General features: G+C 41.3%; 1 protein-coding gene, 2 long non-coding RNA genes and 1 other non-coding gene across 14 annotated transcripts in view; 2 read left to right on the plus strand and 2 right to left on the minus strand.

Annotated features, from left to right (window-relative positions):
• The window catches only part of LOC112995234 (band 4.1-like protein 4A), a 142,600-nt gene extending 128,672 nt beyond the window's left edge, over positions 1 to 13,928 (plus strand). For 3 of the 5 annotated variants that reach the window (XM_064500586.1, XM_064500585.1, XM_064500589.1), the window contains 5 exons: positions 3,431 to 3,478; positions 4,131 to 4,199; positions 5,085 to 5,195; positions 6,166 to 6,247; positions 8,160 to 12,069. In XM_064500586.1, coding sequence (XP_064356656.1) covers positions 3,431 to 3,478; positions 4,131 to 4,199; positions 5,085 to 5,195; positions 6,166 to 6,247; positions 8,160 to 8,288 — 439 coding nt within the window. In that variant the 3' untranslated portion in view covers positions 8,289 to 12,069. Of the gene's footprint in view, positions 1 to 3,430; positions 3,479 to 4,130; positions 4,200 to 5,084; positions 5,196 to 6,165; positions 6,248 to 8,159; positions 12,070 to 13,794 lie in introns of those variants that run through there. The other 2 variants (XM_064500587.1, XM_064500588.1) reach the window with 2 other exon arrangements.
• A 42-nt stretch (positions 13,929 to 13,970) lies between these two features.
• LOC135324405 (uncharacterized) lies at positions 13,971 to 18,701 on the minus strand. 6 transcript variants are annotated; one of them, XR_010385769.1, is made up of 5 exons: positions 18,550 to 18,701; positions 17,614 to 17,668; positions 15,855 to 16,015; positions 14,672 to 14,830; positions 13,971 to 14,197 (listed from the first exon to the last, which is right to left on the minus strand). It is a non-coding gene; the product is annotated as an uncharacterized LOC135324405 (long non-coding RNA). The 6 variants fall into 6 exon arrangements; XR_010385766.1 differs by having other exon boundaries at positions 18,474 to 18,701; XR_010385765.1 differs by having other exon boundaries at positions 18,416 to 18,700.
• Positions 17,324 to 17,457, minus strand: LOC112995254 (small nucleolar RNA SNORA13). Its single transcript, XR_003262152.2, has one exon. It is a non-coding gene; the product is annotated as a small nucleolar RNA SNORA13 (small nucleolar RNA).
• A 91-nt stretch (positions 18,702 to 18,792) lies between the features above and the next one.
• LOC135324406 (uncharacterized) overlaps positions 18,793 to 23,824 on the plus strand; it is a 46,713-nt gene continuing 41,681 nt past the window's right edge. For both annotated transcript variants that reach the window (XR_010385771.1, XR_010385772.1), the window contains exon 1: positions 18,793 to 19,010. This is a non-coding gene — a long non-coding RNA (uncharacterized LOC135324406). The remainder of the gene's footprint in view (positions 19,011 to 23,824) is intronic.

Below are 23,824 nucleotides of genomic sequence, written 5' to 3' on the forward strand. Positions count from 1 at the left end.
CATAGCCAAAGGGCTTTTTTAATTAAGAAGAATGGCCATTAAAATTCCATGGCTTATTTAAATTTACCATTTGTGAATCATGAAATCAAATTGAATTATTAATAAGGGTGCAGATGCAGACATAAAAAATAATGTAGACCTTATTAATGTCTAGGGTTATTTGAGCTTGTAAAAACCAAACAACAACAACAACAAAACCCTGGAGGCTCACCACTTACTGTGGATTCCCACTAGGTTTCTTGTGCATTAGAGAATCTGATTAGCTTACAAATTGTCCAGAAGCTATTATCTTTCAAAATTTGATTCAGATACTGCAATAGGACAATCTGAATATATATTATTTGTCCAAACTCTGGATGTTGATATGATTCACAATAAAAAAGTGGAAAGAGTGTGAAAGAGGGATGGTGATCTGTCTGGCATTAAAGATTTAATAGAAGGGTCTGCTTGTTACGTGTTGCTGAGAACTACACAAACATGAATTTCCTATTCAGTATTTACAATAGCTACATTTCACCTTAACAAGGCCTCTCTTTTTATAAGCTTTTCTTCATTTTAGAGTGACAGTGTTCCTGCTGTCTTCAGAGAAAGCACAATCAGGCTTTTGGTGCAAAAATGCTTGTATTAAGATACATTAGCTGTATCATATTTCTGGATATTCATTTGTGGGGAGTTAATTTGAATAAATGCTGTGAGACTGTCCCAATATCGTAATACTTCTTAAACTGGTGGAAGATAGATAATGTCAAGATATGAATTCTTAAAAACAGTTTGCTCTGAGCAATGACTGTGTATAGCTCCTTTCCTTCATGCTTTTTTTCATGAGATGCCATATGTGGCTCTGCTAGTATTTTACAGCAGTGGTTCCCTTATTAATGTAGTTGCAGGGGTGGAAGGAAGAGGAGGAGGGAGAGGATGGGCGAGGTCACAGAATTAAACACCCAGAGTTGGCCATAGAAAGCAGGAGGCACAGTTCCTAGAAAATGGTGAGAGGAAGGCAACTTCTTATTTAACCGCTCTCTTCCCACACTGCTCCACGAGTTAGTATTTCTTACTGCAGGTGAGGCTGTGTGCCATGTGCAGTGATACTGGGAGACTTGGGACCACATCCTGAACTGGTGTGTTTCCATGAATAAGTAAAAGCAATGAGCTAATCAGATGGGTTAGTGGCATGCACAATACCTTGCTTTGTGGGAACCCTGCATTTGGGAGTGACCTTGGGGCTTTCCTTCCTCAGGCAAACTAGGGCTTGTAAGCATTACAAAGCCTCCCTGGAGAAGCTGGCGTTTTCAGTGAGCTTTTGCATCCCCCACTGCCTGATTATTCAGTCTCAGAAGAGGATGCCTATCTTCCCAGCCCCAGGGTGAATACGGAGTTTGCAGCTGCTATTTTGTGAGCAGGGGGTTGCATAGAAGCAGAAATCAATTCAAAGTTGAGGGGCAAAAAAGGCTGTTAAAAACTGCTGCATACCAAGCTACTGCCTCAGGGAGTTAAAAATAACGTGAACTGATGTAAGAAGGAGAGTAAAAAGAAGTAAATGCAAGAAGAGAGAAGGAAAGAGGAGGAGAAGTGAGAATCAGAGAAAACGAAATACATTAAAATAAACATGAAACACAAAGCCATCAAAACCTCTTCATGCTGTGAAAGGTCAGATTGCAAGCTACTTGTGGCTGTAGCTATTGCACCTGATGGCTGCGGATGCCCTCATGAGGCCCTGGCCCATTGGAGCAGACAGCAGAGAGGTCTGGCAGAGGACAGGAGTTGTCATGGGGGGGCTGGCTGCGCGATGCTGCCTGGAAGGTCATCCACCAGCATGAAGCCTGAGAATGTTATGGATTAGCTCGTATTAGTCCCATTAGGGAATTACAAATGTAAGGTTGTTTCTTACCTTTTTATCTCTCTCTAGTATTTTTACAGCATTAAACTAGGATCATCCAGTACTTCTGCACCTGTGAAATCTAAAAAAATTAGCATCTCTAAATAGTCTGCTTCTATGCCATCTGTAAAACATTTACTGAAATACAGATGTCTCTGAACATTATTCCCAGACTGCAGTCTGGAAATAAGCCAAACATGTCATGGTGAAACAAAAACATAGTAAAACAATTAGCGATAGAGAACAGTTTGGAATTATTTCTGATATGGCTCTGTCACTGGGCAATGGAGAGTCAATTTAACAGATGCTTTACAACTAACAAGAAGGCAAAATTCTGCTCTCTTCCTTGATCTTCACTTAAATCTGTGGATTATATCATTCCAAAAGCATCTTTGACTATGATAGGCCTTTTTTTTTTTAAAAAAAAAAACCCACTATCTGATCTGATGAAACTGTGACTTCTGTGGGAGCATTTAGGCATGCTGATCCTTTTGAAAGTTGCATCCTTTGCATCTCAGAGGATGTGGAACGGTCTGGCTGTCTACACTGAATTTATATAATCGCAATGATAAGAGCGATCTGATCTCTTAATACGTTGTAGTCCCTGCCACTGTGTAAAGCATATATTTAATCCATTAGCGTATTTTCTGGTGATTTCTAGATGTAACTTCAGCAACAGTGGTACTTCATGCTAACTTGAAATGAAATAGAAAAGGAAAGGACAATCCAGTTAAGAGATAATATTTTCTGTAATTTGCTGGAAGATATGTGGCACGTAATTCAGGCTTTCTGTACTAAATCTCCATGTCTGCAACAGAAAAACTACAATTTTGGCTAAGCAATTTATCTATGAATGAAGTACCTGCTAAAATATTTGTGTGTTTCTGTGCAAGTGCAATTGCTGTTGTTGTGTTCGTCCTAGATGTCGCAAAGTTAAAGTATAAATGAACTGAGCAGAAACCTTACTTGCAAACCACCAGAAAGCCTTAGGCTGGACTGATGAGAGCTGAGTGAGGGCTCTTCTTTCCTGGTGCCCGCTGGGAATGAGCAGGGATTCCTGATGGCTTGGCCTGGCATGGCCTGGCATGGCCTGGCATGGCTGGCCCACTTGATTGCTTCCTGCCCCCAGAGGGCTCGCTGGGCCAGCCCAGGTTTCTCAGGGCCTTTTAAAGGAGTAATTCCAAAAAGACATTGTCCTTAGCTGGGCCAGGGGCTGGAGGCTAGGGGGACAGCAGTAGCTGGGCACAGCTTTGGCTTGCAGTGAGAACTTGTTCTGTCATTAATATTTTGCGCATACTTTTGCTGAAGGCTAGTGGAACAGAAATTGTGATTTCGCTCAGAGCCTCTCATTCAAGAAATGACTTTTCGGTTCCAATAAAGCAATGAAGTTTAATGCATTTCCCAAGATAACAAACTTTAAAATTGAGGTCATTAGTGGATTACGTTTGCCATTATTTCTGTGCTCAGTGTATGCCATTAAAAGTGGTTATTGAGCAGCAATACCTCAGATGGTGGTTTTCACAGTTCTGCATTTGTTTTCTTTGGTCTTTGTAGGAGAAGCCCAGATGTACAAGCTAAAGAACAACTGTGGAAACATATTCAGTAAGTACTGTCCTCATACGGCCTGACTGACCACAGCATTGCCCCAATGTAGTTATTCACACCCCTTGCACTGTGGTTATAAAGCATTCTGTTCTGATTTATGTGCCACAGTACATTAATTACACAGGTGTAAATTACTTTAGTTGACTATGCACAGAAGATACTTCAGGCCACTGAATACAGCTGACCATCATATGTAGACGAATTAAAGAAAAATACAATGTTTTAAAGGTGTATTCCTGTGGGGCTTCCAAAATGCTCTTGGTTTTGATACTGACATTTTTAGGATGAGGTCCCCTATTCTACTATACACACTACTACCAAATAGGGAGATAATAACCTATTCCAAGGAATATTCAATGTTCAGTATTCACAATATTCATGTATATATATATGTATGTATATATATAATATTCAAGATCAGGTTGTGAGGAGGTGAGAGGAAGATGGAAAAGGATGCGACGTGCAGTTGAAACAGTCAAGGTAAAGTTAGACACATTTCTTAATAGGTTTCCTATTTTGACGTCAAGATAGCTTCAGGGCTGAAAACAGCTTGTTTAAGTAGATCTTTTCAACCTAATATAATAAAAAATGAATGGTTATGCAGTTGCTAGCTACTGTAATATTATTTACTCTGCCTAATCCTTTCTAGGAAGGAACTTGTGGATCCATCTGGCCTGTCTGAGGAGCAATTGAAAGAAATCCCATACACTAAAATAGAGTGAGTTTATGTCAGGATTTTTCTTTATGAATATAAAAGCTCACTTTTCTCTTTTTACTGTGAACTCTGTCATACTGAAATAGGAGGGGGCTACACATAATCCATCCAAAATGCTTATCAAGGATGGGTTGGGTGAGGATACTAACTATTATAATAATATATTTAAACCTAACATTTTCCCTTTCACAAATACAAAAAGAATCATCTTCATCTCTTCCTATGCCGCTCACTCATCAGTCTGCTATATGTCTATATGTTCTGTATGTCTCCCTATGCCACCCATCAATCTGTTCTATACGATATATAGTATACAACCAGGGCAAACTGAATACAAGCAAACAAGCCTATTTCTTTCCTAAACTTCTACTTCCTTTCAAATTTTTATTCTGATCATCTAAAGCACTGTTTGGCCTGCTCAGCCTCTTTTCCCTGGCTTATCATGGGCAGCTGCCAGGGCATAGCCATTTCCTTCAGAACAGACATCTATTTTACCATGATAATTGCCCACTTGGGATGCTGTGTGTTAGTGCAAGCAGCTGCCTGTGAGAGAAATGGGATCCGTTTATATTATAGTGTTCTTCCACAATACCTCTAACAAAAAAAGGCTGATGTTAAAGCTGTGTATTTTAATACATTCCTTATTAAAGTTTCATTCTCAAACACAGACACGCTCATTTTAGTGACCTTTGCACTTTTAAAGCATTAACTTGTAAGAACAGGCTCATAAGAAAAGCACCAGCCTTTTAAATTCAGACAGTGCAAGAAGCCATCTGTTATACTTTAATAAGAAACGGGAGGGTGTCTCAGTCTGAAGTTGCATTTATTTATTTTGTGCCAAAGGTCTGATTTATTAATCTACTGTTGTGAATTCCGTTTCTCACTTAGGACTCAAGGTGACCCAGTTCGCATTAGACATTCGCATTCCCCTCGAAGCTACCGTCAGTATCGGCGCTCCCAGTGCTCTGATGGCGAAAGATCTGTTCTGTCAGAAGTGAAGTATGTGAAAGTGATTATTAGCGATGGATTGTTTTAATAGGTCACAGATGTTCTTGAGAGATCGTGCTTAGATTAGAAGTGGCATATATGTGATTGCTGACATAGGATTCAGGCAACCGTGTAAGCAGTAAGTCTTCAGAGCTAAATAACTCAATGAAGTGCAAAAACATTTGTAGTATATTTTGAGCCATGGAGGCTTGCTTGACTCACTCCGTCGAAAGGGCAAAAAAATGAAAAAGCCAAACGAAACCTGCCCCACTCCTCAGAGGTAGGTCATGAAGTTGCCTAAGGGAGGAAGCTCATATGAGTCACTTTCCAAATACCTACATCCTTAATGGAGTCAAGCTGTTCATCTGCAGGAGTGTGTTTCATGAGAACTCCAATAAACTACTCTTCAGCAATGGGTGGCTCAGTCTTTCCTAGAAGACCAATTTGTAAAGGGAATATCTATGAATGGAAAAGGAAGAGCCCCATTCTCAATGATGTTAAAGCCTGAAATGACAAAAGCAGTTCCCTGAAAATATTGTCCACTTATGGCCCCCCCCCCCCCCCAATACACAGCTGCATCACTTACTGTGCCCCCAGCACAAAGTACAGAGAAGTAAGCTAAGGCTTTGCAGGGGAGGCACTACTCTGCCTTGGGAGAAGGATGTCCTGGGCTTGCTGGACGGCTCCTTTCTCTGTTCTGTGCTGCCCACAGGAGGCGAGCTGCTGACACCCTGAAGGAGGTGGGGCACACTTGCGATTTAGAAGGTGCCTCTCCCCACTGAATATTGAGAGTGGGGAGATAGCTTGATAGCTTTTAGATGTCTCAAGTTAGGGGGTAGGCAGTGAGTTGCCTTTGAGATCTGTAATTACTTGATGTGTCTTTATGTAACCAGCTCAGTCAGTTTCATATGCTCCTCATGTATTGTTTCAGTATACTTCATTACAGCGATACCCATTTTGTAATACCACTTTGTAATTCCAGTGCAAAAACTGATCTAGTGCCTCCACTGCCTGTGACACGTTCCTCAGATGCTAGAGGTCCCAGCATCCAGTTGATTCAACAGGTTAGTAAGTGTGCACCCTTTAAAATTTTTCTTTTTTGGAGGGAAAAAGGGTCTGGTGCTGTATTTAAATTAAGTCTTTGTCTTTCAGTGAAAAGGAAAGCAGACTCAGACTTTTTTTTTTAAAACAATGTGACTAGAAGCTTTACATTTTGCAGTTCGACTACTTTGTTTACATTTCCAAATATACTGAATTCTGTAGAATACGCTCTGATGGATACCTGCTTCCGCTACCGGTGGGCACTTTCCTATTTTAAGTTTGATGCTTTGTTAACGTGCTATCCTGTTTCCACAGGAGGAGAATCAGCTCTCACAATTACTTAAAATACGCAAGTGTGCTTAGGATGTAGTTGTAATGGTAGTCTATTACCATTTTCTCTCCACTTCTTAGAGCTTGATTGCTCAGGCTTGAAACATTGCTCTTTTTTTCAAATGCTGAATAGTTATTCTTTTCAGCTTATTGAAATAAAATGGACAGAGCTTGTCTTTATCACTGGCTTTTATCATAAATTATGGTAACATATCTTAGCTTTGATAGGCAGTCATATTAAGCTCAAAATGTGAGAAGGAAATGATATTTAAAAAGCAAGCACTTTGTACTTCTGTACCAATGCATACAAGGGTAAATTCCAGACCCATTTCTACCTAGCTTCCAAATCCTTCGAATGGTACAAGCTGCTTCTCTTCTGACAAACACTTGCTTTTTTACCTGGAGTTTTTCCCAGCAATGCTATGGGATTCCAGTGTACTTACAAAAAGTTTTGCTACTTTACCAGTATGTATTAGAAATTTGGGTGAACTCATATAGGCAGACTCCTAAATCTTGCTTCCTTCTAGACCCTTTTTTATTTAAGTTTGATTTTTATCATCGCTATTGGCAATGGGAGGGCATATCTGTGTAGTAACACATTCAGTAAAAACAGATAGGATTCCTCATTATCCTCTTAAGAGAGTGTATGTAGGTTTTCAGCAAGAAAAAAGTCTTTACCACCACAACTAGATTGTCATTTAGAAATCTGAGTGTTGTAGTTTCAAATCTAAAATCAAAATATGAAATACAATACACACATTTTCTTCTCACCCATCATGTCTGCTAATCTGGCATGTGGGGACACGAAAACCACATGCTGATACTGCAGTGTGGAAACTCCGAAGAACATAACTAGTAAAACATGTCCAATTTTATCCTGTAAGCAGTTAGAATAATGTAAGTTTGAACAACTTTAAAAGAAAAAAAGAGATTTTCTTTCACTTTAAGGCCAGCAAACACACTACGTGCTGTCAGATAGGAATTAAGTTTGAGGATATTTGATTCCTGTGTATGACGGAAATTGAAAAAGATGAGCTATCCTTGATATTTTTCTAAGGACTTGCTCCAGCAGGGAGCAGGAAGTTGCTACACTTAAAACTAAGCACATTCAAGTGCTTTATAGAAATAGGTAAATAGGTAACTTGCAGTATTGAATCCTGTTCAAAATTCACCACATCATCATATTTTCATTACTATCTAATGCTACTTGGCTTGAATTCATTGCCCTGAAAGGAATTAGTGTTACAACGTTCAGTGTTCGCAAGCACCTCTCTTTTCCCTTTCCCCCAGAATGCCTCACAACAGTGGCCATTAATTCCTAATGAACGCTTGTTTGCAGTATTTGGCCAAATACCAAGTAATTAGTCCTGGTATTTCCTGAATAGGGAATATGAATCCAAATAGCATAGAGGGGCAGCAGCTGGGAGGGGAGGAGAAGGCAAGTGGATAACAAGTTGTGTGATCAAATGTACAGACTTTCATATTCCTGGTATCATTAAATTGTCCTATCCTTAGTCTAAGACTGTCATAAAAGCAGTTATCAAAACATAGGATTTAAATTCTGCTATACATTTTCAGCAACATATTTTCATTTGTTCTCTTCAGACCCGAAATGGATCTAAAGACAGCTTAATAGAAGAAAAATCTCAGCTATCCACTAACAACCTGGATGGAAAACCCACCACTAAAACAATAAAAACTGTACAGGTATCACGCTTTAAGGTAGAGACTTGATTGCTGTAACTGAAGATAGTGAATGGATTTTATTCTTTGGAAACAGAGGGGCTTTTTTGTGCAAGGAAAGAAACTGAAGTTGGAGTGATAGCAATTTCCTCAGAACATTCAGAAATGCAGCCTGCTTGCTGGGAAGGCCAAGCAACGCATTTACTGCTTACACCGCTCTAGTGGTGTGACTGACTGAGGAGAAGCTGCCTGATCAGACAACCAAAAAGATAAGTCTTAGTAAAACTGAATGATCAGAAGTTACATTTCCAAAAAAGAAACAAAAAATTGCTGCAACAAAACAGGCTTTATGGTCTGCTCTGTAACTGAACTGCCTTTTTCCAAAAATGTCTGTTAACTAACGTGATCAGGACCAGATGCTTCAGGGGAAGCAAAATAGTCATATTTTTGGCCAATTGTGCAATACAGTATGACTTGGGAAGAAACATCTTCACAGCTCCATCTGGCAATCAACTTACGCCCTGAAACATAAGGACTGCTAGCTCTTAAAATGTTTATTTTAGCCTAGCACAACAACAGATGCTGGTGTTGCTAATACAAATGTTGACTCAATCCATTTTTAGCTCAGAAATAATGGACTCCATAACTCCCTCTGGCAGAGAGTTCCAGGGATTATACAGACTTACTTTCACTCAACAGTTCTAAGTGTTCTCAATTCTGAATGCCCTTTTGTGTGCAGGGACTATTTAATTGAACGTTGCCTACTATAAGAATAGCTCTATCATCTTTATGGTAAACCACACTGGAAACATCTGGAGAGTATGTACTGACCCACTGTATTAAGACTACTTAGCAGAGCACTTAAATACCAGTTAAACAAAACTTGTAGAGTAGGATTTAAAAGAGTTCTTTTTTTAAACTAGATTAGCAAAGCCTGCCTTAATCTCTTTTCATATGAAATAATTAATGCTAATAACTTCTATTACTCCTCTTTGAGCCACTTCTTCTGTGATAAAATGACAAAGGCAGTATTCCAGGTATGATAATTGCATTTTTTTCTATTGTCAAGGTAGGACTAGTAGGTTTTAATGATGCTGCACATTGAGCAGATTATCTTCCAGTGTGTGTCTGATGTGATGCCTAGGTCTTCTTCTGTCCTATCAGTTTGTATAAATAGCTGAAATCATTCCTGTGTCTCCCATTTGTCCTCAGTCAGTACACTGCCTACCCTCCTGGCTTTGCCAGCTTACTAAGGAGCTTAGCAAAACCTTTTTGCTATGAAGGTAACTTTGCTAAGTGTAATCTCCGAACTAAATACTGAAATTTTTAAACAGCAATGGAAACAGCTGTTGTAGTTCACGTGCCCTTGGTATAGAGGGGCTTGTTTTCCACTTCATCTTTAGAGTCTTTATTGTCCGTAAAGCTCTAAAGTGGTCAGATGGATGCCATTGGCCAGGGTAGTAGTGGTAGAGTTTGTATATTCCTATGACAATATAGACTGGTCTGCAGGTTGAGAGATGCTGCATCGTTCCAAGGAAGGCAGATTCACCTGATAGATATTTTTCTTTGGATACTTATCTCAGATAGTGCTTCTCCTTCGATCTTGGTGAACAATTCTAAGGTAAGGAAGAACTTGAAACCCCTCTGTGGTATAAATGCAGTTTCCATAGAAGTTCTTCAATATTTTCTGAATTTACTACAGACATCCCCCTAAGACATTGTTGGGCTTGGCTTAAAGTATTTGCTCAAACTGTTTGTAAGAGTCTTTAAAAAAATACCCCAAACTTTGAAATGAATGGTTTCATTGCCATTGTTCCAGTTTACAGTGATCCTTTAGGATCTATGTATGACCTGGAGCAGTATTCTCGCATGTATTGGCTTAAAAAAACCCAAACACAACAACCCACTGTGGCAAAAATTCTGATCCTATAGTTTAATCTCTATCACCACAATCCTTTGGAATACTCCCAAGAATACTAAAATTATGAATAACCACACAAGAACTGGTTAAGGTACCCTGAATCAAAGCCGCTCCTTCTTTGTTCAAGCAGCTGTCCCAAGCTTGGCGTTTTATGCATTTGCTTGTAGTTTGTTGCTTTCTAAATTATTGGCACTATTCTGGTCTCCTTACTCAGCCACAGGCAAGTAGAACACATCTGTTACTTTAGGAGTACTTGCATTCTTATGATGTGAGAATATCTGTACATGCTGTCCATATCTTGTCAATCTTCAAATGTTATTGATCAAGGAGAAAGTTATTTACAAGGCTTACGTCCAACCTAATGTTTCCCTGTATGCTGTCACCTGTCTGTGGGCTTCTGTATATTATGGATGGATAGCATCAGCCAGATGTGTGATATTTTACTTATTCCACTCTATCAGAAAATAGGCTTATGTCCAGACTAGTATCCATACTTTTCAATTCTAAATTAGTAGCAAAGCAGAATTTTCCTAGTCAAGCTAACTTTCTGAGTTAAAAAAGAAAGAAACTTGCAGAAAGAGTCCTGGATTTGAATTAGTGGTCTTACTCCCAAAGAGACTGTGTAAGAATCAGGTTTTAACAAGCCTAATGATCAGCCTGAATCAATACAATTTTGTCTCAGTACAAGAAAGACTAAGCTTAATGCACATATTGCACACTAGTGTGAGAACAAGGCAAAATGCGAACATTACTGTCAGCTAGTGGAACAGAAGAGGAAAGTTATTCCATATACATACACCTTCTTTCTCTTTGAGCTTGTCTTCCTGGATCATTTGAGGAAAGACACCTCTTGTGATTTCTTCAGTTTTGTATGAGATCTAAAAGCAGTCAATCACCAAAAGCACTTCCCATGCTACAGCTGTACTCTGTAGGCCTACAACAGGAATACAAGATCAACAAGTGGCTGGCCAGTTAGGGACTCCAAGCTGCACCTAGCCCTTCCCGCAGTTCCTATGCTCCCCCAGCTTCCTCGGGCGCCTCGCTGCCTGGCGGCCGTGCCATGTTGCTCAGTCCAAGCAGGGAGCGTTTCACCACTCACAACGCTTGTGCCTCCTGGTGAGTCAGGCACAAGACAGGAAACGCTTAACCAGATCAGGCAAAGTTCTCCCTTGGGCTGGGTGTTACACAAACTTCTCCTAAACGGGCAAAGGACCGAGATGAGGTGTTCTCTTCCTAGTTCTGCTTCTAGTTTGCTGAAGCAATCTCAGGCCAACGACTTTAACTCTGTGCCTCAGCATTTACCTCTCCTGAGATTTCTGTAAGTGCTATGAATAGGTAAGTTATGGATCTGTCTCACTTCTTAGTTAGTTAGCAACATCCAACTATACCAATGTACCTCTTAGCAAAACAAGTGTTTTATACAACGAAGAGGGCTGGCTATCCACACCATAAAAGCATTTTTGTATATCCTAGATTGGTCTCCTTGCTTGTTACCTGGTTTCTTCAGCAGGAACCAGCTTTGACCTGTCCTTTTCTACAATGCATTGTCAATACTGCTAACCTACAATTCATACTCTTATTAAGCTCATTGTATTGCAAGATGTTGGTTTAAAAAAAAACCAAAAAACACTACCATTTAAGTTGCCAAATCATCTTTATACAGTTGAATACTGAACTGAATAGATAGTATATTTTGTTTTGGAAAAGTCTGTTTAATTCAAAGCTCTCTAGAAAGATGTTTTAAACAACATACATAAACATATCAATGTGACGCATATACTCTATGTATGTTAAGTTAAATATTCATGAAGCAACTGTGTACTTTGTTTTAAATTGAGTTTGATAGATGGCTGTGTCAAAACTTGTGTCCAGGTTATTTAAAAGTCAAGTAAAACTTGAATTTTTAGGGCATTCTATGGTTGCTTGTCTGTCTTATTTACATTACACAAAGGAGAAGAACTTCAGAAACACACAGATTCATTTGACAGTACCATCTGGTAGAAACAGGTGTAGGACCAATTAAAATCCACTTGAGGATACAGCTTCTCCAGATTAAGTATTTTTGCTGGTAGCAGAGTTGTCAGTATAACTTTTTTTTATACTTCCAATAAGTACCACAGCTTCCTTATCTAAAAATCACCAACAAGCATCAACAGACTAAATGAGCTGTCAAACCAAGTGTACAGAGCCAGTGTGGCAGACGCACTCTCTCCTTAATGTGCCCATGTTTTAATTTCTTCCCTCTATTTGTCTCCATAAGAGTGAGGAAAACTACTGCCCTCCCAGTTGATCACAGTTTGCATGACATATACCTGTTGTAATATTATGATCTTGAAAATTACTGGCACTTACATATTTCCTCAATAAGGGCATTAGATTGTACTTGACATTCTTCATAAACTCCTGCTAATTTTACCTATAACAAGCCCCTTTACCAGAAAAAAGAAATAAATAATTTACATTCAGGAATATTACTGGTCATGCACTGATGCAAACTGGCTGTTTTCATTTACGAGATCAGCCTCACTGAAGTTGGACTGAGGCAGTAAGCTAAAAGAGGAATTTGGAACAAACCAGTTGTTTTCTTTCTAACCTCACCACAGAAGAGTTATGATGCTCAGCCATTGAATATTAAGAACTCTCTGCCATAGAGCACTAAAGGTGAGTAATAGAAGGGCAGGTTAGTGCAACATCAACCTAGTGCAAAAGTCTTTGTTCTCTAGCTTCCCTTGAGCACTTAAGAACCTTGCCTCCTTTCTACTTGAATACGATCAACCCTAAGGGGAAGAGGAAGGAAAGGGGAAAAAAAGAAAATCAAGGGATTTCACAGGGGGTTTTGTTTCTTTTGCAAGGGTACAGTCCAGTTAGCTGCTCATAAAAACTATGAGAGGCAGTCCTAACTCTTAACACCATTCATAGTTACCAGTAGTACTATTTTAGTAAGCTGCGCCCCTTCCCCCATTTATTCCTCCCTCCACATCACTTTTTATTTGTCCCACCACACTGTGAAATGAATCAGTAAATACCAAAGTTCAGATTCTCCAGTTTTTCCTGTTGATATGGATTTAACATTTCAGACACTATCATTTAAACTTGGCATTAGCTGTTACTCTCAAAGGTTAAAAAAAAAAAAAAAAAAAAAAAAAAAGTAGTCTTAAAAGCTGCTCCTGCTAGTCTTGCACTTCTGAACAAAGACCCAGGAGCAAAGCTCCTGAACAGATGGTATCTTCAGGGAATAATCCCAAACACATGCTTTCTAGTGCATCCAATAATTACATCTTGATTCACTAAAAATTAATCATTCTTGTCTAAACCTTCTTTCCTCTTGACAAAGCAGAAACTCGTGTTTACAAGTTGCATTAGTAATTTACCTATATTCACTACTGAGAAATCTGTCATTGCAAGATTTAGAATTTCAGCACATTCACTCTGGCTGGTAGAATACATGTACGATGAATAAACCTTCCAGTAACAGAGGTAGGAGATCCCATCATTATTCCTGCAGTGTATTTCATTCTACTTCAAATTTAGTTTACAGGCTATGCCTGGTGCTATAATATGTAGAGCGTTCGGGGTCTAGAGAAAGCTTCCAGTTCTTTATGTTGAAGAAATACCTGTCTCTATTTTTAAATCCAGGTTTGCTGAATTTTAAGTTTCTACTTTTCCTCACCGGAATACAAATCCCAGCTAATCCGATCTCTCAACATGCTGCAGAAGACTATGGTTTCAGCAATTAACTCCCATCCATTTATTACCTTCTGCTGAAAAGAAGCAACTCCTATGATAGCTTGAAATAAATGAAGTTCTAAGACTTAAAAAGAAAAAAAAATCTTTATTTTTTTGTCTACATAGACATTGCCATACACTGCCACAATATAGTTAAAAGCAGCTTCTGAGTGTCACCACATGACTTTTCAAGCTTAATATTCCATCTTTTCTATAATAATATTCCATCTTTTCTATAGGTTTCTATTTTTTACAGAGAAATCTTATTCTGTACAGAATGCCACTGGTCTCAGGCTGGTTCCAATAATTCTTCCTAAAAAAAAAAAAAAGAAAAAAAAAAGAGTAAACACAATGTGAGATTGGAAACATACAGGGTGCCTGTTTTCAGTAATATTCTATCCTAGCAACCATTAGGTTGCTATATCCTTAAGACTGGAACAAAGTTACAAGGACCAGCCTGCCCCTCATCCCTTTGGAAAACAGTTAAAAACCAAAATCTGCAAATGTACTTCTTAAAAAGCCTATGTGCAAGAGAATTTCTTTGCCCAGCTAAGCAAGATTTCAGATTTGTGTTGCCTTTGCAAAGAGCTGCCAAAGCATCAACCTGCTGTGAGAGCTCCAGTGGCATTTTTAAAGCTGCTATTGCAAATACTGCACAATTACACAGTCTGTATTTCTATTCTGTAGTGGTCTGTACAGTATATCCCTTTCTGGCACAGTGAGAACAAAGAAAGCAAGCAACAAAATTGTTCAGTATTCAAAAGACTGAATAGTCCAAGTAACTCACAAGTGGGTGCCATATAGCACCCTGATTCTTCTTGAAGCTTCTCCATGACTCCTAACTCTTCCAGGTTTTCTTGAACTGTATTTAGAGTTCTTCCCCACGAAGTCCACTGTGTTGCACTGGGTCTCAGCATCCTCTTCTTCAGCACTCCATTGAAGAGAGCTGAATGCATCAGTGAAACAAAAAGAATAATGAGAACACAGACAAGTGTGCAAAAAAATACTTTCAGCTCATTGTGTGTCCTGGATTGTGTTCCTGCAGGTTTAATTGGTAGATGCAACTGCACAAAATGTGCAGTATGTCTTTTATCAGTTTCTACTTCATTGAGTCTACCCTTCATCACTGCTGTACTCTCCTATGTTACTCTCCTATGTTTGAGCAATTAGTTTGTTCACCTCACATTCATAAAAATCAGTTCTGTCACAACAAACTTCCATCCATTTTTTCTTTCACTACTGAGTACTGCACAAAAGCATTCAACAGGAACACTGCTCTCTAGCACACAGCATATTATGTCCCCTGAGATGCAGGTAGGTTATCGTAATGATTTCTCAGTACTGGGTCATCCTCACATAACACTTCAAATATTGACCAAAAACCTCCTGGCTTCAAAGGCTCAAATGACTCGTCACACCCTTGGGTACCTAGGTTACACAAACCAGTTTTAGCACTGAAACAAATCTTTGATAATATGTCCCATTCTTATCATCTTGGTTGTATCACCACATTTCACACTGATGTGCACTATTCAACCTCTGAATAGTGCTGGCTTTTCCAGGAAGTTACAGTGAAATAGCATTTTGATATGAGATGTTAAGCTTTCATGTTTTACCAGTCTTCTGCGCAAACATTTTAAGTCTTTGTACCCTGAATTTTTCCACAGTATCACCCCCTACAAAACACACAGTAAGCCACACAGACTTGTCCTGGACACACTGGTAGCCAGGCACCATTTTTAATGAAGCCTCTCACACTAAAACATTGATTTGCTTTTAGGGTTTCTCATTTCGTTTTTGTTGTTGATAATAAGTTGTCAGGCTGAGGAGACCTGCAGTGTTTCACTTCCAATTTCTGCTCAAAAGTCATTCTGCTGAACTTGGTTTTTCAACACAAAGTACATCATTCAACTTCATCATACAAAGGAAGGTTGAAGCACACAGTTGTACAACAAATTCTCATCACTCACCTCACGGAGGAAACTGCAGGACAGCTAGGGCATCAGGGCTTTGTAACCTTTTCCTGCAAGCCGTTTTCATGCTGGGGATTTCACCACATGCCTGAATCTATGAGCTTGAGAGCTGCCAGCAAAATCCTGACTGATGGATACCGTACAAATGCACTAGAGCTCTGCAAGAAGTTTCCATAGGTATTTCAGCATTCTGGTAGGAATAGAACCCACTATCCCCAAGGTCAGAGTTGCCCCCCCGCTAACAACGATACCCTAAAGCATACTTCACACCACCAATAGTGCATCAAAAGGAAGACTGTTCTATATGCAGTATAGTAGTAGAAGACATCATCCAATCATCCAAAACTAAACAGTGCTAAAAAAGGATTCCCTTTATATTTTTTGACCCCTCAGTCATTAATAACAAAATGACAAAACATAGGCAAAACATAGTCTAAGAACATTGCTAGTTGTGATTTTCATCTTTTCTGTAACAGAGTTTACCAAAGTTGTAGGTATCTTTTTGCAAGTGAAAAGCTACAGGCCTCTGCAGAAGTCTGAAATTACATTATGATTCTTGCAAACATTAAACAGGAATAAAATCTTGCATCAGCAAGGATAAAAGCAGCTCTCAAACTGCAACAATAAAAGACAATCTTTTGGATGATATGCAAGACTGCTTTATATTTTATTGGCTTGCAACATTGATACTTCTGTTGCTTCAACATTAGAAAAAGTCTAGGCCTGATATGCCTGCCATCTTTTTGATACTAGACTGTTCCATGTAGCTTTGTAGTAAGAGTTAGCTGCGCATTAAAAAGCCATTGCTGATTTAAATTTGTGGAGGAGAGTCTCTCAAAGTTTCTAATGTTTACTACTAGGAAGAAGGGTGGGGGGAGGGGACACCTGCCCTAAACCTGCACAGTTAAAGAAAAACCTTGCATTATTGCTAAACCCCTTGACCACATGGAGACCTCCATTTTATCCAATGGACAGAGAAAATTCTCACCACAGTGCAGCACGATCTGTGCACATCAGCTGCAACTTTTTATCCATTCTTTTTTCCACTATATAAAATATATGTTATTCCAACAAATACATATAGCCCCAATTCTTGCCATCTTTTTGTATTGTTTTAAGAGCAACGCTAAAACTACTTTCAGAACTGCAATGAAAGTTTTAGGTACAGTGTTAAGTTCCTTAACGTTAACCTAAGCTTACTTTAACAGACCCCAAAGGAGTTAAAAAACAAACAAAACGCAATGCTATAAAGTAATTACTTGCAGCATAGCACTAAAGGTTATCCTTACAGTCGGGATAGCTAAATAATGCTAAAAGTAGACATTAAACTATTATATTATTTTCCTTTTCTAATGACTGTCAGATTCTTAGAAAGACTTAAAACTTAGAAAGACTAAAACATAAAATGTACTATGTAATTGTTCAATCATATAAACTAAACCATATAACCTCTAAGAGACTTTTTTTTCTGTCCTTGCAAAACCAGGAAGGAGAAAGGTAAATAAACCAACTCCTTAAAACAGTTTTAGCAAGAATTGTTGTTTGCCTTTTTTGACACCACATTCATTCTGGAAGTGAATGAATGGGCAACACAAAGGCAAAGATTTAAATAACAAGACCGATCATTTCTCTCTGCAGAATTAAATTAACAGCATGTGAAAGAGATCAATTTCTCAATAGGTTAAGTTATTCTAAATTCAAACATAAATAATTATTTATATAGGGTAAGCATTTAATCGGAAAAGCACCATCATACCATGCTCTTGGGACATCATGTGCTGATCATGCCGGCAGATTTCCATTGCTCTCATCTGAAAGAAGAGGGAAGAGAGCACTCACTTGAAAAAATAACTGAGATTCAGAATCCACAAAGAAATGTTTGGAATAATTACAAATTACACAGTTTTAAAGAATAGACAGCAGGCTCAAAAAAAAAAAAAAAAGCCAGCAGCGCACCTCAAGATTGGTATAACACAAATTATAGCTAATTCCAGCGCCTACTACGGCTGCCAGGAATCACGGGGAAAACCAGCAGCATCTGAGGAAATCGGGCGCAGGAGACAGCTCACAGCCGGCCGAGCCCCTCCAGCCCAGGCGCTGCCCTGCCGCCGCCCGCCGCGGGGAGGCCGACACGAGCCCCGCGCGCGGCAACGCCACGTGCGCGCAGGCCGCGCCGCCTCAGCGCCCGCCCCCGAGCAGCCCCGTTCCCCGCGGCCTCCGGGCGCCGCGCCGCCGCCTGACCTGCCCTCGGCGAGCGGCCTGACCCGCTCGGGGCCGCGAGGCCGCCACAGACGCAAACCCCCGCACGCGCCCAACAGCTACCGCGCGCGCCCAACAGCTACCGCGCGCGCCGAGGCCGCCACAGACGCAAACCCCCGCACGCGCCCAACAGCTACCGCGCGCGCCGAGGCCGCCACAGACGCAAACCCCCGCACGCGCCCAACAGCTACCGCGCGCGCCGAGGCCGCCACAGACGCAAACCCCCGCACGCGCCCAACAGCTACCGCGCGCGCCGAGGCCGCCACAGACGCAAACCCCCGCACGCGCCCAACAGCTACCGCGCGCGCCGAGGCCGCCCAGCCGCCTCCCAGCGTGTCCCGAGCGGGGCAAACCAACCCCCCTCGTAGCGGAGGGGTGCGGCGTGTGCCGACCCCTCCCGCAGAGCGGGTAGGAGGGCCGGGGCGGGATGCACCGTGTCCCGCGGGGGCAGTCTGCTCTAACTCCTGCGGGCCGCGGGCAGCAGCGAGGAGCCCAGGCTGGAGGGCGCGGCGCAGCCGAGGCGGCGAGGAGCACCACGCCCGCCCCCCCCCCCGAGGGGGGCGATGCAGTAGCCCCCGCGCGAGGAGCACCCCGCCCCTAGCCCCGCCTGCGCGCAGGCGCCGTGCCGCAGCCCGACCGTTGAGCTCGCGCGCTGCTGTGCCGCCCTCTTCCCCCCCCCCCCCCCCCCCCCGGCGCTGCCGGCCGTTGCCTCAGGGCGGTGCTGCGAGCCGCCTCTGGCTCTGCCCCTGCTGTTGTGTTCGTGCGGGCCCTCTGCCTGCGGGTTTTGTATTTATTTAAGTAGCTGCGGTGGAAAGTCTACCGGTGTAACTGTTCTTCTGTGGGAGCGGCACTAATGTACGCGCGGCATCTTTACGCCGGCGAGCTGAGCGCACGGTAGGGGTTTTACCAGTACGGCAAGTTCAAGCCTGCGTGCAAATAGCGTATATATGTATCGACGCATAAAACGTCTTCTGTGCCTAAAGTTCACACTGTGAAATAAGCTTTCCCACTGCAGGCACACGATCTTCCAGGGCAGCAGCCTCTGGAGCACTCGCATGGCTTGAGATGATCATCGCTCTCACAGTCGAGATCGGGGTTAGGGTTACGGTTAAGGTTACTGACTAGGTCTGCGCTTTAGCAGAAACTCTCATCTGAAAGACAAAAAAGTTCACAGAGTACCGCATACGGATGCGCTGACCCTGTGAACTCCTCTGCCTAGAGCACTGGTCTGTGAGCACCTGGGGAGCGCTGTGCACTGTGCTTCCCAGGTGGAGGAGCGCATGCAGAGTAACCTCCGTTCAGGCAGGCGAGGTGTGCAATAGCCCTGGGGATTTAATGTCCAAACACTGATGGGGGCTTGGTCATGATGGCAGAGTCTCCAGATTTGCTGACTCTGCAAGTGTGGGGTGTGTGTATGATGTACGAAAGACTGTGTGTTGGGGAGTGTTGTGTACACCTGGAGGATAAATTGAGACTGTGTGCAGAAAACAGTGAACTCCAGAATGGGAGCTAGTAATAGTTGTAGAGAAAACCCGAGACCTGTACTGCTCTTTTATCATCTAACCTTTCTTGCTCTCTGCTTATAGCCACTGCAGCCTGCTTGCTTCTGCTAACTGCCCCTTCCCCGTTTGCAATTAGCAGAGAGAGCGGTTATGTTTGGTGTCCAAAAGCCACAATTGCAAGTCATTTCTGCAGCGCAGCCTGGCGTGTGACATGTCAGCTAAGTTACAGGAGGTCATAAAAGGGCTGTCAAATGCCTGAGCATGATTCATGGCAGCCCTGACAGTTGGGAAGAAAAGATAAAAGCAAAAAAAAAGGGTTCAGGGGCAGGCAATGTCAGCCCTGGCAGCTCCTGGCTTAGAGAAATGTACAGATTTCTAATAGTGGAGGATTCTTTCTCTGGTAAATTAGGCTCAGTCTGCACTACAAAGGTTTGTTCTTGTGTCATGTTGGGCATATCCCTAATGTAGACAGGGTATATTAGTGCTCTGTTTAAGTTTATAGTGAAACTAATGAATACTGTTAACATTGATTTTAGGCAAATTCACAAGTGTTATCATGCTTACCCTCACTGTCTTCATCTTGTCCAAGTGCTGAAGATTGTCTTTATTGAAGTATTACTGAAATATTGCCTCAAGCCTAGCTCTTATGCACTCATAAAGGTCAGCACTTTAGTAAAATTATACTGAAAACACAGAAGTAGTTGGTCTTGCAGAGGACACTGATCAGATCATTGCTGATAGTCACAACTAAGGCAGTGGAAATCTATTCTATTCTGCTGGTCCACTCAGGTACTGCTTTGCAGCTTGAGAACAGCTGCTTGGACGGAAGTCTGACTCAAGTTGAGCTAGTCCAGATTTCGATAACATAAGCTAACAGTATAGCAAAGAAAAAACATTTAATGTGTGTGCCATTTGTTATTTGTACCTTAGGATACAGAAGAGCTCAGATAGGCACACATTTTGAGAAAACATTTCCTAGCTATAGAACACTAACTGATTACATGAAAACTTGATTGTTTCAGTTGTTCCCAGAACCTGTTACCAGAACAATTAGATACCATTAGAAAACAGTGACCAGAGTGATTTTTCATATGACAGACATAGGTTAGGGACATAGGTCACAAATGCTATCCTGGTTTTCGTAGTTCCTCTCCACAATGAACAACCTGCTGATAGCAAGAATAAATAATCAGTGGAACAATTTACAAAGGACTGTAGGGGACCCTGCATTGCTAGATTTTTTTAAATCAGTCTGATTGATTTAATCCAATGAGGGACAGGATTTTTCTGAAAGTGGTGATCTAATTCAAAAAGAAATGACTTCAGGGCAGTCCTGTGGCCCCTGTTATACAGAAGGTTCATGTAGATGATGACAATGAATCTGGATTTGTAATTTCTGAATCCATGAACATTTTCTTTGTTACAACTGTCCCTGTGAAGCCAGGACATGCTAGCTTGAGGACATAATTAACAATAATTCTCAGTTATCTAGTGGCTAAATATGTCCTCTGGAGGTGGAAGCAGACACCTAGCTGCCACTTCAGTCACCGATGTATACTCCTCCACAATTTTCTTTTAAAGCCATAAAGCCCTGCTTATGTCTCTGTAAGTAGGTATGGATGCATGTTGTGTGTCTCCCAACTCCACGGAGCTGTTTGAAATCTCAGCACTGAAGTGAGTCCTGTCAGCTACCCAAACCGAGATTTTCCCTCTGTGGGTGTTGTTGAGCTCTTCCTGAGCAAGCCCAAAGGGCCTCTTTTACCTGTGAAGTCTCTGTCAGGCCTGAGAGTATTTCTGATGAGCTAGCATGGAAAGAGCCTATTTAGACCTTTATAGCATTGACTTCAGTTCTAGAAAGCACTGCACAGTGGTAATGCTCTCTCTATCCACTCTTACTTTATATTATCAAAGTATAATTCAACAGCTGGCAACTGACCTCCTCACATGAAGAGTTCACCCCCCCCTCCCCAAGAGATAAAGTCATGTCAAATTGCATTAGATTTTTATAAATTTACCACTACATGCAAAGGAGAGTGAGGTATATCATCTGGCCCAGTTCAACCTTCGTTCTCACTCTCCAAGGAAAGTCCTGTAGAAACAGTTCTTGCTCTTCAGCCCAGTAGTCATTGATTTCCTGGGACACTAATAAACAGTCACAATTTGAAATCTGTAATAAATGCCTTGTTTTGTTCCACTTGTTCTGGGTGTGTCCTTAGTTTTCCTGAGTGAATTCCAACACTAACCTGTAAGGATGTTGTGTTTTCTTCAGCAGGAAAACCAGTTCCTGCCCTTCCTGGCTCATGACCACTTATTCCTGCTCCCAAACGGTAGTTTACTGCTCCATCAGTTGTGCCAGTGTGAGTATTTGTGGGGACAAGCTGCAAAACAGGTCACTGAGACTGCCAGGACAGAACCCCCCCAGGTGATTTGGCTTTGGGCACAATTAAAGTGTGCAACAGAATAAAATAACATAAAATGACAGAAAGTAACATAAAATAAACAAAAATGGTAACTATAACATTAGCAGAGCCAAGAAAGGTTACAGTTTAACATACGTGCTTTAGTCTAGGTCTTCCGTGTCCAGTTTGGGGTCTGTGTTGCAGAGAAAGCTCTCATATGCAGCTATTTTTTGCTTCCTTTTCCTCATATGGAAAAAGGGGCTGATATGTACACAGATACTATAGTAATGTTGTTGTAGGAAACCCCAACATAGACTGATAAAGCGAGTATGTATCTCATGGGAGCACTGTGAGTAAAAGCTGAACTAGCTTTAAAGTGCTTTGTGAGGTGTGAGTCATCAGTACAGTATTGCTCCTGGCCTGTTGTCTTGAGTGATTTGGAGCACTTTCAAGGCCAGGACTTTCTGCATGCCTTCACTGAACAGAGCTCCCACAGAAGTTGCAGGGTGTGATTCCTTACCTTTTGGCTGCTTCTTTTCTTTACATGTTTTTCCTGGCAACCACCAGAGGTCAGTGTAATGCCAATAAAGCCAAGGAATGTGGCAAGGGCGCTATTGCCAAGTTGCTGCTGATTGCTGGGATCATAGGAATTGCTTGCTAGCAGTGATCTGTCTAGCAGCATATCCTGTTTTTTGTCAGTATCGCATGAATCAGGGGAAGAGTATGAAGCTGGCAATAGCCAATGTGAAGTCACCTGTGAATCGTGAGACTGTGCAAGTCTCTAGACTTGCCAAACTCCAGAAGCATGAAGCTTAATGTTTCTCCCAGAGGGTGTTACCATTAACTAGCAGCATTCCAGATATTCCTGACAGCCGTAGAAGTGCCTAAATCTTGCTAAGTTCTTTTCTCTGTGGCTCCTTGTGGTAACACAGGTCATAATTTATTTGCAGGTTGGATGGAAAAATATTTTGTTTGATCTCCATTTCTCACCTTTTATTGCAGCTGAATGTTCTTGTATTATAAGTCAAGGCAGACAAGTTCCCAGGCTTTGTGACTTGATTATTTTACATATTCTTACCAGTTTTCCATAGAAGGGAGGCATTCCTATCTTGCAGTCTCTCTTTTTCATTATTCATATTGTGTTTTCCTGAACTTATTTGGAAATAATTCTGCCTGTTTTGAGGTGGAATGCCTGGTAACAGCATGTAAAATTCCAGATGAGTCCACACCACTGATTTCTGTAGAGGCACCAAAGTGTTTTTGTTGTTGTCCCCTCTCCCGTTCCTTACGGACTTCACCATCTTGCTTCCTTTTCTTAACAGTACCTGCTTATTGAATAGAGGTCAGCACTGCACAGTGACATATCAGTCTCCTTCAGAACTGATGCTATTAATTAGGAACATTTTAGGGCTCTTGTCCATAAAGTTTTCCCTGCAACACACATTACTTTGTGTTCATTATTACTGAATTTCACCTATTCACCTAACCTGTGTAGGCCCCTCTGCAGTTCCTCTCAGCTTCTACTGGTAGCTTGAATAACTGTGTTGAATTATAAAACTCAGCGAAGCACTAATGCTTTAAGAATGCTGTTAAATATGTGATTTTTTTGGCTTTCATAAGTTTCCATAGCCACTCTGTATCACAAGCCATCAGCTGGTGGAGCACATTTGCAGCCTATTTCCTCAGAGTGAAGGGGTTTTCCTTTCTGTTTCATGATTTCTTTTACTATGAACAAGACAGTGGACTAAATTACCTTGGAGGGAAAAAATTTTGAGCAAGAGTCTTTTTCCCCCTCAGATGCGGATCC

Source organism: Dromaius novaehollandiae, chromosome W (genome assembly GCF_036370855.1).
Source record: "Dromaius novaehollandiae isolate bDroNov1 chromosome W, bDroNov1.hap1, whole genome shotgun sequence".
In the NCBI taxonomy this organism is placed as follows: Eukaryota; Metazoa; Chordata; class Aves; order Casuariiformes; family Dromaiidae; genus Dromaius; species Dromaius novaehollandiae.